At 48.6% G+C, this 14041-nt stretch overlaps 1 protein-coding gene across 1 annotated transcript; it reads right to left on the bottom strand.

Annotated features, from left to right (window-relative positions):
- Positions 1-5715: 5715 nt before the first annotated feature.
- Positions 5716-6785, bottom strand: LOC117850931 (uncharacterized). The gene is made up of 2 exons (XM_034732819.2): positions 6097-6785; positions 5716-6003 (listed from the first exon to the last, which is right to left on the bottom strand). The coding sequence occupies exons 1-2, from the start codon at positions 6716-6718 to the stop codon at positions 5936-5938; spliced, it is 690 nt and encodes a 229-aa protein (XP_034588710.1). The 5' UTR covers positions 6719-6785; the 3' UTR covers positions 5716-5935.
- Between the last annotated feature and the right edge of the window lie 7256 nt (positions 6786-14041).

A 14041-nucleotide genomic window follows, 5' to 3' on the forward strand; every position in this document is an offset into this window, starting at 1 on the left:
ACTGCTGACGGCGTTCGAGATAAAGAATTCAAACATTTTCTGTAATAAGATTGGACTCTTAATTATCCTCTACCGATGCTTCTGATTGATTGATTATCTTTGAAAGGATAAAAAATGAGCGCAAGGAGTACGTGTGAGGCTCTGTCTCTAGTTGCTTTTGTCTGTACGACGATGAAGCGTGCTTGCAGTAGGCAGTCCTGCTGTTTGTGTGCGAAATTTACCGGACTCTTGAGCCCTGAACCGCAAAATCAATTTCTGCGCAAGTTCTTCATGCTGCGCAAGTTCGTTGATCGATCCACTTCGTCCATGCTGCTGAGTGCTGATGAACTATCAACGCGGCTCCAGATGGAGTGCTCCCGTGACCCCACCCATCGATCCTCGCGATCGGCGCTCCTCACGGCGCCCCGCGCTTCCGTGGTGTCCGTGAAGGCACGCCGTCCCGGCGGGCCGGCACCGCGTACGCCGGCGCGTCGGGCGCCGGCAGCGTGATGGAGCGGCTGTTGAGCATGACGACGACGGACGCCATGCTGGGCCGGAGCTGCGGATCCTCCTGGACGCAGAGTAGCCCGACATGGATGCACCTCAGCATCTCCTGCGGCCGCCGGCCCTCGCCGGGGCACCCCTCGAGCAGCGGCTGCAGGCTCCCGCGGCTCCACTCACTCCCATATGAATTACCTTGTGTTAGCTAAACTGAATGCTTGGTGCACAATTTGTAAATAATCCTCAAGTAGCCAATTCACTCTCTATGAAATGATCTTTATTCCGTGTAATTAGTGCACGATTTGTTGTACCAGTCCCATCGATCTCATATGCGCTTGCGTGCGGTTTTAGATGAGGGGAAGCAAGGATAGTGGCTGCATTATTTTTCTGTTGGCATGCACTATGGAAGTCGACTACTGTGCTCAGCCGTTTTAAGGTGTTTAGGTTGAGGCTTATCTCACTTTATTTGTGCTGACGACCACCTAACGCACCCGTCAGCACATATGCATCCCATCTATGCTGCCGGGCACTTAGATCACCCGCTAGCACAGAGCCATCCGTGCTGGCGAGCACTAGCCCGGCGGTCCCGGTCACCTTTGTGCTGACGGGTGCCGATCAGCAGGCTAATTTCGACGTGTCAGCACAAATCATTTCTGGCGTAGTGATACACTTTCCACAACAATTGTCTTTTCTTAGTCTCGTTTCTATATCCTGTCGTTCATATACAGTGGAAAACTGGGCTTTAGTCCCGGTTCGAGAGACATATAGGTCCTAACCTCCACGTGCCCCGTCGGCCCATGCGCTACTGCACCAACCACGCAACCCCAGCCGCTCATGGCCCCCCCCCCACTTCCGCCTCGCTCCAGCCACTGGTCGCGCGCCGCTGGCAGCCGCGCCCTCGCTGGTCGGATAGGATGCCGCGGGGAGCCATGCCCCCGGTGGAGGCTGCACTGTGCCGTGCCACTCCGTGGCCATGGCCATGCCTGTCGGCGCCCCGCAAACCCTAGCAAGCCAGCCGCAGGAGGTGGTCCCAGCTGCCGCGTGCCATGCTCGTGCCAGCTCACCCGCGCTGGTCGCCCGCCCCAGCTCGTCTGCGCCGGCTGCCCGCCCACGCCGGATGCCAGAGGCCGGCCTCCCACCTCTCTGCCTGGTAGAAAGGGAGAGGAGGAGGAGAAAAGATAAGGAAGAAGAGAAAGAGCGCTGCCTGCACGAGATAAGGGAGAAAGGGAGAGGATGGGAGAAGATAAGGTGGAGAAGACGGGGGTGCATGAAAATATTTAGTCATGGCTGGTGGCTCCAACCGGAACTAAAGCTCCACTTTTATCTCGGTTAGAACCACCAACTGGGATTAAAAGGACTCCAAGAAACTATAAAGTTTAAACCCGGTACTAAAGCTCCATTAGTCTCGGATCCAAAAAGAACCCAAACTAACAACGCTAGATGAAGGTCTATTCTCTATTAGTGACACGTACGCTCGTTTCATTTGCTTGTTTCATTTGCTTATTAGGCACGTAAACAATCTACAAACTCAGTAGCATCAATGGCATCCCCGGCCGCCTCCACGGTCCTCTTCCTCGTCGTGTCCCTAGTCAGCGGGGCGCCAACGCGGCCACCGTCACAGTCACCAACAACAGCAGCTTCTCATTGTGATAACCTGAACCTAGAGGAGATCATGCAAAGCTTCCAATGTCCAATCAAAAGCTTCCCTTGCACTTACTTTGGACTGCCCCTCCACACCATAGCTTTGAGAAAGATTGATGTTCAGCCCCTTATTGATAAGGTGGCAGCAAGGCTGCCATCATGGAAAGGCAGGTTGATGAACAAGGCACGAAGATTGGTGCTTACTGTGCTTTCTGCAATACCAGTGTACTTCGCATCTGTTTTTCGCTGAAAAAATGGGCAATAAAAAAAGACAAGATCAGAAGGAATTTCCTTTGGAAAGGGGGAAGTGGAAGCCAATGGGGACATTGTCTCATCAAATGGGCTAATGTTAAGAGGCCAAAGGAGAACGGAGGTTTGGGTATGCTTGATCTAGAAAGGTTTAGCCGAGCTCTGAGGCTGAGATGGTTTTGGTACCGATGGAAGGAACCAAACCATCCCTGGGTGGGCACTGTGGCACCTGTAAATGAGCTAGATCTCCAACGTTCTCGAGCCAGCACAGTAGTGAACATTGGCAATGGTCTCAAGGCTGAATTCTTGAGTTCGTCATGGTTGAATCACTACCGGAAACAGTAGATATGCCGAGTGTCTTTTGGTTTGCCGAGTGCATTCCATCGGGCACTCGGCAAAGGCATAGTTTGCCGAGTGCCCGTGATCTAGCACTCGATAAAGGCCAGGTTTGCCGAGTGCTAGATCACAGGCACTCAGCAAACCCTTTTTATTCTATTTTCTAACCCTAAACCACTGTGCGGCCAGGTGAGGTGGTTTGCCAAGTGCCCCTGATCTGACACTCGGCAAACCCCAGCTTTGTCAAGTGCCAGATCAGGGGCACTCGGCAAACCAGGTGTTTTTTTTCATTTCCTCCTCCTTCTTTTCCATAACGTGTTTTTCTCAATTCGTTACGATGCACTTTGAAAATACCTTGTCAAATTCACTCAAGAATATATATTTGGTTTTTCTACGAATATTATTCCATTATTTCATGCAGTTATAGCTCAAATTTAATTTATATCAATTAAAATTCTATAATTGCACTTAATAAATTAAAATTAACAAACGGATCCAAAAAATTACCAAAATTTTAAATGAAACAATATGTGTTCTCTATTTCCTATAAAAAAGTTTTCAAGTCAAACCCCAATTCGACTGTCACTTTGACTCCAAATCTTACCGAATCCTTCTCAATGCTACGATTGTTCTTCGGAGATGCTTCGGTTTATAAGCATTGTAAGTAACAAATTGTACGAAACCTTCTCAGTTTTTTACCATAGCCTCCATGTATGATATTATGAGATCCTGACAAATCTCATGATTTTCGGACTTCCTTTGCTTTTTTCAGAATTTGAAAACCATTGGGCCACACGTTTGTGGTCATGTTTCCTGAACAAGATGTTTGAAATTTCTCTTCATTTTCCGCTAAGGCCTCAAACTGGACTCTATAATATGAATATCATTTTTTACTCATTGTATTCTATTATTTGAATCACTTGCAGTTCAAATTTGACTAGTAGGAAAAAATTCCTTGAAATGCAATAAATTAATTAGATATAGCAAACAGATCAAGAAACATACTAAATTTTAACATGGAGTACCATATGTTGTACGTGGAGAGAAGAGAAAGTTTTGAGGCCAAAAGAGCAAAAAACTTATTGATTTGTTAAGTGCCAATAAAAAACACTCGGCAAACCTATCTATTTGCCGAGTGCCGAGAGAAAACACTGACACTCGGCAAAGTGCTAACAGGTGGCACAATGCGTCACAGAAGTCGACATGGCGGTCTTTTGCCGAGTGCCTATTCTTTGCCGAGTGTTTTGTTCTGGTTTGCCGAGTGCTTTTTTTTTCAGCACTCGGCAAAGAGTTGTTTTGCCGAGTGCTTCTCTGGCAGCACTCGGCAAAGAGGTGGTTTGCCGAGTGCCCGAAGGAATGCACTCGGCAAAACCCCTAGCACTCGGCGTATCCACTATTTCCAATAGGGCGTGCCTGGACCGGGCCAAATTAAAATCCCATGCTGTGGGCCGGCCCACTGGCCATATGGCCATATGGCCAACTGTAGGTTGGATGAAGGTATATAGGACCAAAACGTACAGTCCGGTTGGATCATGTGCCAATAACCTTTTAATCGATCTAGGTCTAGGTATCGGTAATGCCGCCGGCGGCGGCGGCGCTGGTAAAGATGGACGCCAACGACGCTCCTCCTGTCGCCAACGGCAACTACGGCGTGCTACCCGTGGACGTGCTCTACAACATCTTGCTCTGCCTACCAGTAAACTCTCTCTGCCACCTCCGCATGGTGTGCCACTCGTGGCGGTCGCTCACGTCCGACCCCCTCTTCGCCAGGGCGCACTCGTCGCGCCATCCGCACGTCGCCGCCCTTCACTGCAACCTCCAGGCGCTCCACGTCGTGGACCTGCACGACAAGATCGTTGTCAAGTGGTTACACCTCAGGCAGTCCGGCTTCTGCCTAGGCGCACAGCACCATCTTGTCTATGTTGGGTACACCCACGCCCACATGCGGCCACACGTAGGGTTTCGATGAATTGGACCAAAGCAAGGATATTATATATTAATTGGGCCATACCTAATAGTTGACGACTATAGAATGCGGAAAATCAAGACCCCCTATTCCGGGGTCCTTCCGCGACCTCTGGGCCGGGCCACGTCATCTCATATATGGCGGCCGTCTGATGGCGCCGATCCTACTGACTACAAGCAGGCGGGCATCCACATGGCCAGGAAATTTGTTGCAACTCAACACAAGCGCCAAAGATGATTGTTACCTCAGTTAATAACAAGGCATGGAATCCATAAGGAACTCTGTTAGGAAGCTCAACCACAGCAGCTGGATCAGCAGACATTGTCTTCGCATCTATAACATTTACTTCAGACTAGGATCGTGCCGGTGTGTTGCTATGGGCAATAAAAGAATATTGCCTGGAGGACAAGACTAGCGGGCATTGTAAAACATTTTCTTTGGCGCATCACAGGCAAAGAAATAGGATAGATGGATTGGTGTTTGATATATATGTTTTGGACCGCCATATATCAGTAACATATTGAAGTGTAATTAAACATATATATTGAATTTGTTTCTTTCTGGTAAGATAGAATGTGAATTGCATGTAGCAAGGCACGTGCACGATCTTAGTCAATAACAAATACCAACACATATTATAATGGATGTAATATGCAACTAATTTAGTTGGTTTAAATTAGAGAAGTTTGATTTATGTCAAAACTAATAAAATATCTTCCAATTTGGAAAGTAAGGAATAAGATCAAAGGATAACGTTTCATTGTATCTGCACGTCAGCTTGGTATCATTGTAAGAAAATATTTTCATATTTGGTTTCCAAATTGTAAGGCAAGTTAATATTTCAGCTTGTCAAAACTAACTTTGTAAGAAATCTTATTTGGAAAGTAAGGAATAAGATCAAAGAACTAATTTCATATTTTCTTTTGAAAACACTGTCCAATATGATGGCTTGGTATCATTGTATTGGTTCTCTGGGCGGAAATAATTACCATATGCAGTTACTATACATGATCAGACTCGAAAAGCAAATCATGACATCGATGTAACGTTAAGGCAGAAATTCCTTTAACATCCAATCCACTGATGAGTCATCATTATATTGTACATGACTGCAACTCTGCACTAATATGACCTCATACCATCTACTTCCTCTCTAGTCTTTACGATGACTTCAATTTCTAAACTATCATAAAACCATCTTAAAACTAATTAGAGGATACACTAGGTGCAGTATCAACAGATAATCTCGATCGACAAAACTATCTACGGTGTAGCAGGCGTCATCAGCGGCTCTGCAGGGGTGGGCGGCATTATCGGCGGCACCTGGTTCGCTGTCAAATACACATGCATCATCTCATCAATTGATCGATCTCCCTAGCAAGGACATATAAAATCTGCTGAAAATAACAATGCAAGACACTCACAGTTGCACATGAAGAGGGTTTGGATCGGCAGCACGGTGCCGCAGGCGAGCGGGAGGGCGGTCATGCGGAGGTGGTCGACGGGCTTGGGCAGGAACTGGTTCAAGCCGCCGGTCATGCCGTGGCAGAGGCAGATGGGCGCGTCCCTGATGATGGTCTTGAGCCCGTCGCAGCACTGGCCGGGGGGTGTCAGCACGGTCATGTTGGTGAGGTAGTCCGTGCACGGCATCATGGCCGATAGCGGCGTCATGCACTCCGCCGGTGCCGGCGGCGAAGGCGAGGTCCCCGGCAAGATGCCACCTAGGACGCCGCCTTGTTGCGACGGAGACCCCGGCGGCGGGAGCAGCGGTTGGATCATGCTGATGATGCCGCCCAGCGGCGGGAAGAGCAGGCCGAGGATGGCGGGCAGTAGCCCCGGGGGGAGCTGGCCGGCGGGGAGGCCGGGAAGGGTCGGCGCACTCGGCACGCCGCCGTCAGCTTGGGTGGCCACCTTCTCTGCTTCCTGGCTTGCGACCGCCGGCTTGAACCCTTGCTGGGCTTGGACCCTCGCCGCTTCCGAGGGCTGCAGCGCCGCTGCCGCTACGGCGAAGGCGAGGAACAGGGCGACGAGCTTGGGCGACGCCATCTCTTGGTGGTGGGATTGGAGGCCTTGGAAGTTGGAGCTAGGAGGATGCTATGCTATGGCGCTTTGCCTGATTGTTGTGGATGGCGACATGGGTTTCGCCTTCAATTTATACTGCTGACGACGTTCGAGATAAAGAATTCAAACATTTTCTGTAATAAGATTGGACTCTTAATTATCCTCTACCGATGCTTCTGATTGATTGATTATCTTTGAAAGGATAAAAAATGAGCGCAAGGAGTACGTGTGAGGCTCTGTCTCTAGTTGCTTTTGTCTGTACTTGCAGTAGGCAGTCCTGTTGATCTGTAGCACGTAAAATTTGTAATATACACGGTCTAATCCAGATGATGTACGTACTGCTGTTTGTGTGTGAAATTTACCGGACTCTTGAGCCCTGAACCGCAAAATCAATTTCTGCGCAAGTTCTTCATGCTGCGCAAGTTCGTTGATCGATCCACTTCGTCCATGCTGCTGAGTGCTGAGGCCGGCACCGCGTACGCCGGCGCGTCGGGCGCCGGCAGCGTGATGGAGCGGCTGTTGAGCATGACGACGACGGACGCCATGCTGGGCTGGAGCTGCGGATCCTCCTGGACGCAGAGTAGCCCGACATTGATGCACCTCAGCATCTCCTGCGGCCGCCGGCCCTCGCCGGGGCACCCCTCGAGCAGCGGCTCACTACCGGAAACAGTAACTTTGCCGAGTGCTTGGGGCACTCGGCGAAGGGCCAATTACACTCGGCAAAGGGTTTGCCGAGTGTAACACTCGGCGACGTTTACTCGGCAAAGTTTCCTACGGCAAACAGTGAGTTTGCCGAGTGTCGATCATCGGGCACTCGGCAAACTCTTTGCCGAGTGCCACAATACACTCGGCAAAGTATAACACTCGGCAAAAAGATGGTAACGGTCAGCGACGGTAACGGCTCCTTTGCCGAGTGTCAGACGGCGGACACTCGGCGAACCTATAATCTTTGCCGAGTGTATTGGAGATGGCACTCGGCGAACCTTTAACCTTTGCCGAGTGTATTTTCACATTGCACTCGGCGAACCTTTAACCTTTGCCGAGTGTATTTTCACATTGCACTCGGCGAAGCTTTAACCTTTGCCGAGTGTATTTCTACATTGCACTCGGCGAATCTTGAATCTTTGCCGAGTGTATTCTATGCGGCACTCGGCAAAGGAGCCCCGCCCGCCAGATTAGTTTAGCCATTTGCCGAGTGTTTGCCTGCGGCACTCGGCAAAGTTGCATGTTTTGCCGAGTGCCGTCCCTTGGCACTCGGCAAAGGGCCCTTCTGCAAAATTTTTTTGGCACCTTTGCCGAGTGCCAAGACAATGGCACTCGGCAAAGACGTCGATACAACAGAAAATGGGCTATTTGCCGAGTGTTAACACTCGGCAAAGTGCCCGAGCTCCCCCTACAAAACAAAAATGTTACGTATAAAAGACCCCTCTCAAAAAAACAACCAGAGAAGCACATGCATATAAATTACACCACAGGCATATAAATTGCAGCACAAGCATCACAAGCACACAAATAACATTCACAAGTTCTCGTCGAAACAGGTAATTCACAAGTTTTACCACAGCTAACACCTCTAGTTCACAAGTCACTGAGGAGGATGAGGAGGATGAGGTGGATGAGGAGGCTGAGGAGTATGTGCAGGTGGCCACTGCCCCCAAGAAGATTCTGCATTGGACGCCGCCAATTGATTCTGCACAAAGTTATAGAGATTGTATTAGTCACTTTTCTAGTGTAAGTCTGTAGTGCCTGTAGTTTCTAGTTTAACTCTAGATTGATTGTAAGGTTGAGAGTGACTCACAGGAGTAGCTGCAGGAGGTGGTGGAGGTGGCGGGAATAGGTTCGGTGGCATAGGTGGTGGAGTCTGACCTAAACTGTGAAAGACACTCTGCATGTATTGGAACATCTGCTCCGTCCTCTGCCTTTCTAGCTGCCGATCCGCCTCGATCCTCGCCTCTAGTTCCTCCCGGCGCTTCCGTTCTACCTCCACCTGGGCCTACAATATTTCATCCCAATGTCTTATTGCCAATGCCAAGATATGAACAAAATGAATGAAAAATTAAAGAAACAGGAATAACCTGCAGAGCCTGCATCTGTAACTGTGCAGCGGTAGGCCGTGCCCGTATCGCGGGGCTCGAGTCAGTGCTCCTTGCTCGGATCTGGGAGAGGGTGGGAGTACTGGCAGTATCGATCACGCTATCTCCAATCCAGTACCTGCCATGCTTCTTCCCTCCTCCCACCCTCATCACAATTTCAGGATCTATATCCTGAGAGCTCGGATCGAACTCTAGCCCATGAACCTCCCTCGCCATTGCTGTGTACTCGGTGACGCGGCTGTGGATGCTGGGATGGCTGTATGCCTCGGGCGGGTCCTCCGGGTTGAAGTCGATGTCTGCCAAGGCCTTGCCCTTTTTGGACATAACCCATGCCTTGAACCGGGAGCACTCCTGGCCTTCATGTGATGACGTCTGCGGCAAAAATACAAAAGGATTACAAAATATGCAGTATTATGTGCATTATGTGTGATAATAAAGAAATGAATTCACGTACCCATTTTTCCTTGTATTCATCAAGGCTCAGGCTGCCTTGATGGTGTGGTGCATATGGCATCTGCAGACGCCGCTCCCGGCAAGCAATGTGGTTCTCCAACCACCCGGGCTGCAACCACACGTCCACCATTTGTTCCCAGCACCGGGTAAAGGATCGGCACCACCACGGAGGCACCTACATCATCAAGTGTGTGACATATAACAAAAGAAGTGAAGCGTAATTAATCTCAAAAATACTAAATATTAACTTTTTGTACGTACCATCATGAATTCTTCCTTCGTCAGGTTCATTGTCCTGGCCTCTTCTTTTTTGACCCTCATCCTTTTGTATTCAGCATAGAAGTCGATGATGGCCTGAACCCGCGCCTCGTAGTGCATGTCCTTAACGAGCTTCTTTGCGGCTAGTTCAATGACGGAGGCCGCCCTAGCCTCGAATCCCTCTTGGCATCTATAAAAGTCCCGCGTATAGACACATTGCAAACAAGTATTTTTTCAAGAATGTCTAGCCAAACTTGTGTATTAAGCAATCTAGTGCTTCGAATACTTACCCACAGCTCGGCCTTCACCCGCTCCGCCTTGTTCGCAAATTGCCTGTGGTCACGATCACCGACGTCGGCGGCGGCGACGTAGTGGTCCCACGTGTAGGCCGGCTCCTCCTGTCCGGCGAAGACCACTAGACCGGGAAAGTGTAGCCTACACAAAAGACCGATGATGCCGTTGACCTTGCGGTTGTGGGCACCCCCACTGAGCTTAGTCCTACTCCTACACAAGTTAGTAATATACATTATTAGTTTCTATTGTAAATTTGAACATATCAAAAGTACTAAGAATATGTAAAGGAACTTACTTTGCCCCGGTGGGTTGAATCAGTGGGCGTAAATGAAGAGGGATCGGTTGCCTCCGGAGGGACGAGGGACCTCGCAACCAGATCTTGGACTGCGAATCCCCTGCCTCCTCCCCTGCCTCCCTCTCCTGCTCCTGCTCCTGCTCCTGCTCCTGCTCCTGCTCCTGCTCCTGCTCCACCTCCGCCTCGTCACTAGAGGCGTGCGCGGAAGGTACCTCTTCCTCCGATGACGACGAAGGCGCAGGCGAGGGGGGCCTCACCCCTTTACCCTTTCCTCGACCCCTGCCCTGACCCCTGCCTCTAGCAAGGACCTGTGCCCCCTCCGTTTCCTCGGCCTGTGCATCACCCCTGCCTCCACCCCTCCCTCGACGCCTCCCTCGACCTCTCGATGCGTCTGACCTTGTACCTGACCCTGAAGCTGCAGCTTTTAATTTTTCGTAAAGCGCTGCAATCTTCCTCGTACCGCCCACCATTGTTGAGTCACCTGCATTTGCCAAGAGTTAACCAATTAGCACAGATAGTGTATAAGATGTGCAAAATAAAGTAAACATACTTAATAAATAACATGGTATGACAAATATTAAATAAATTTGTACGGCCCATACATGTCTTAGAAATAATCGTCATGATTAGGATTAGCTGGATCATAAGTCTCATCATCATCGCTGTCACGCGTGTCAATAAAATCATTCTCGTGTTCCGAAGGATGGTTGTCATCATCAATCTCCTGTCCTAACTGTAACCGTTGAAGTAATTCTAACTCCTTCATATTATGAACCTCCTCTCCAGCATCATCGTCAGCAACCATTTCATTGTCCACTTCCATTCTCATACCGTCGGTTAAATCAATCTCAAAATTCCCTTCGAGCCCATCTTCTTGAAAAAAATCTCCGTCATATGTGTTGGGGTCAATATTGTAATCTTCATTGTTTGGTACAGGTAATTTACCGTGCGGCGATACCTTGTACACAACATCCCAACCTTTAAGACGGTCGTCCGATTGGCACGGGTATGACAAATAATAAACTTGCGTGGCCTATTGAGCCACAATGTATACATCGTCTCCTTCTAAGACGGATGATTGGCGAATTTCGACTAACCCAAGATTAGGTGCCCGTCTCACGACTGATGGATCAAACCAATGGCATTTGAATATGACTGGATTAAGCACTTTGCAACCATGAAAAGTTAGTTCGTATATCTCTTCAATTCTTCCGTAGTACTCTACACCATCAAAGCCTGGCGTAAAAACTCCGCTATTTGTCGTTTTTCGATTGGGCCGACTATGCTCATGGCTTGTTGTGTGAAAGCGATATCCATTTACATCATAACCGGTAAAAGATTTGACCCTGTAGGCACAACCATCGGCAACCTGTCTCAACTCGGCATTCATAGACGAATCGGTTTGAGCCTGCAAGTTGAAGTAGGGTGGTTCGTTATATTATTCGCACATACGCTCAACTTCTAATCAAGCTAAGTACGAGCTAAAATCGACTGTACCTTATGTTTGAACCAAGAAATGAAATTGGGCATTCCATTTCCTGCACCCTCTTTGAGAAGAGTCTCGGCTTCGTGTGGGGTAGGTTCCCTTGAATTACGCCAGAACTTACGATGGAATTCCCTGTACCAACGAGAAACATGATAGTATGTCGAAGAATACTGACAAATTCAGAAAAGACTAGTTTGTTCAGAACTTACAGTATGTACGGCTCCACCTCGGATAGGTTGGTCAATACATACAACATGATAGTGCGCCACTCTTTATGTTTCAATTTTTTTTGTGTCGCACCACTTGCACTTACAAGTTGTCCTCGAAAAAGACTAAGGCTCGATTCAACTTCGCTGTCATTGTAACGAGGCGGTGGATTGTGCACGTTAGGAAGGTTGTCAGCATAGTATTTTGTTGTGAAGTTTGACACCTCCTCCAGAATGTATGCCTCTGCAATGGAGGCTTCAATTTTGCATTTGTTTTTACATTTAGTTCGAAGAACCTTTTGACACCTCTCAATTGAATAGCACCAACGGCCCTGCACAGGCCCCCCCATTCGTGCTTCATAAGGGAGGTGTAAAATCATATGCTGCATCGGATTGAAGAAGCCAGGAGGAAAGATCTTCTCCAACTTACAGAGCAACACATGCGCCATTCTTTCCATTTCGTCAACCACGGTCCGAGATAACTCCTTAGCACAAAGCTGGCGGAAGAAATTACTCAACTCCGCTAGCACCTGCCACACATGCTCAGGGACATAACCTCGAACCATCACCGGAAGTAGGCGCTCAATCCATATGTGATAATCATGACTTTTGAGCCCGTTGATTCGCATAGTAGCTAAGTTCACTCCCCTCTTCAGATTTGCTGCATACCCATCAGGGAACATTAACGTTTCGAACCATTGTAATACCTCCCTCCTTTGGGCCCTCGTCAGGACGAAATCAGCCTTAGGCTTTCTCCACGACTTGCCTGCTCTGGGAGGCGCCATGTCTAACTTTGGTCTATTGCATAACATTGCTTGATCCACTCTAGCCTTAACGTTATCTTTTGTCTTGTCAGGAATGTCCATAATTGTACCAAAAATTGCCTCGGCAATGTTCTTTTCAGTGTGCATAACATCAATGTTGTGTGGCAGAAGAAGATCATCAAAATAGGGGAGGTTCCACAAGCACAATCTCTTAGTCCAAGCATGTTGCTCGCCATATCCCACAAAACCACCATCTTGATTGTTGACCTCAAGAGCGTCTAACTGAGCACGAACCGCGGCTAAGGTAAGCATCTGCGGTGGAGGGTCGTTAACTACGACATCTTTTGTAAAATTTCTAATATCTCGTCTGAAAGGATGGTCAGGAGGAAGGAATTGTCGATGTTTGTCGAATGAAGAATATTTGCCACCCTTCGTCAACCAAATGAATTTCAAAGAAGCCTTGCATATTGGGCATGGGAACTTTCCGTGAACACACCAACCACAGAAAATACCATATATGCTGGCAAGTCATGCAGGGAGTAGTGGTACCAAACATGCATCTTGAAGTTTGTCCTTGTAGCATGGTCGTATGTCCATACCCCTTCATCCCATGCACGGACCAAATCATCAATCAAAGGCTCCATGTACACACTCATATTATTTCCTGGATGTTCTGGAATTATCAACGATAAAAATATGTTCTGTCGCTGAAAGAGAACACCAGGGGGGAGATTGAGGGGGATAACGAACATAGGCCAACAGGTGTACGGGGCGGCAGCCATTCCATAAGGATTGAACCCATCTGTTGCGAGCGCAACCCGTACATTACGAGCCTCTCGAGCTTTCTCATGATAAATCGCATCAAACTTTGTCCATGCTTCGCCATCGGATGGGTGTACCAGCTTCTCAGCATTGTATCGACGTCCGGTTTTGTGCCATGTCATTTGTTTCGCGGATTCTTCACACATGTATAGCCGTTGGATCCTCGGTATGAAGGGAAGGTACCAAAGGATCTTCACAGGAATTGCAAGCTGCTCCTTCTGACCTTCACCAGAGTCTACCTCCAGGAACCTAGACGATTCGCACTTCACACAGTACTTTGATTCCGCATATTCCTTTCTAAATAAGATACATCCCTTCGGACAAGCATGTATCTGCTCGTACGGCATCTTAAGTGCACGAAGAAGTTTTTGTGCCTCATACATAGACTTTGGCAAGATGTGATCCTCCGGGAGCAGACTCCCAAAAACTGTCAAAATAACATCGAAGGCGTTTCGACTCAAGCTAAACTGGGACTTCACAGCCATTAGACGTGCAATGGCATCCAATTGAGAGACCTTGGTATGCCCGTGAAGGGGTTGCTGTGCCGCACACAACATGTCGTAATACGCCTTTGCGGTAGCCTCGGGTTCCTCCTCCCTACGAGCTTCATGATAGTCATCTAACATGTCTCCCACCC

This window comes from Setaria viridis, chromosome 3 (assembly GCF_005286985.2).
Source record: "Setaria viridis chromosome 3, Setaria_viridis_v4.0, whole genome shotgun sequence".
Lineage (NCBI taxonomy): Eukaryota > Viridiplantae > Streptophyta > Magnoliopsida > Poales > Poaceae > Setaria > Setaria viridis.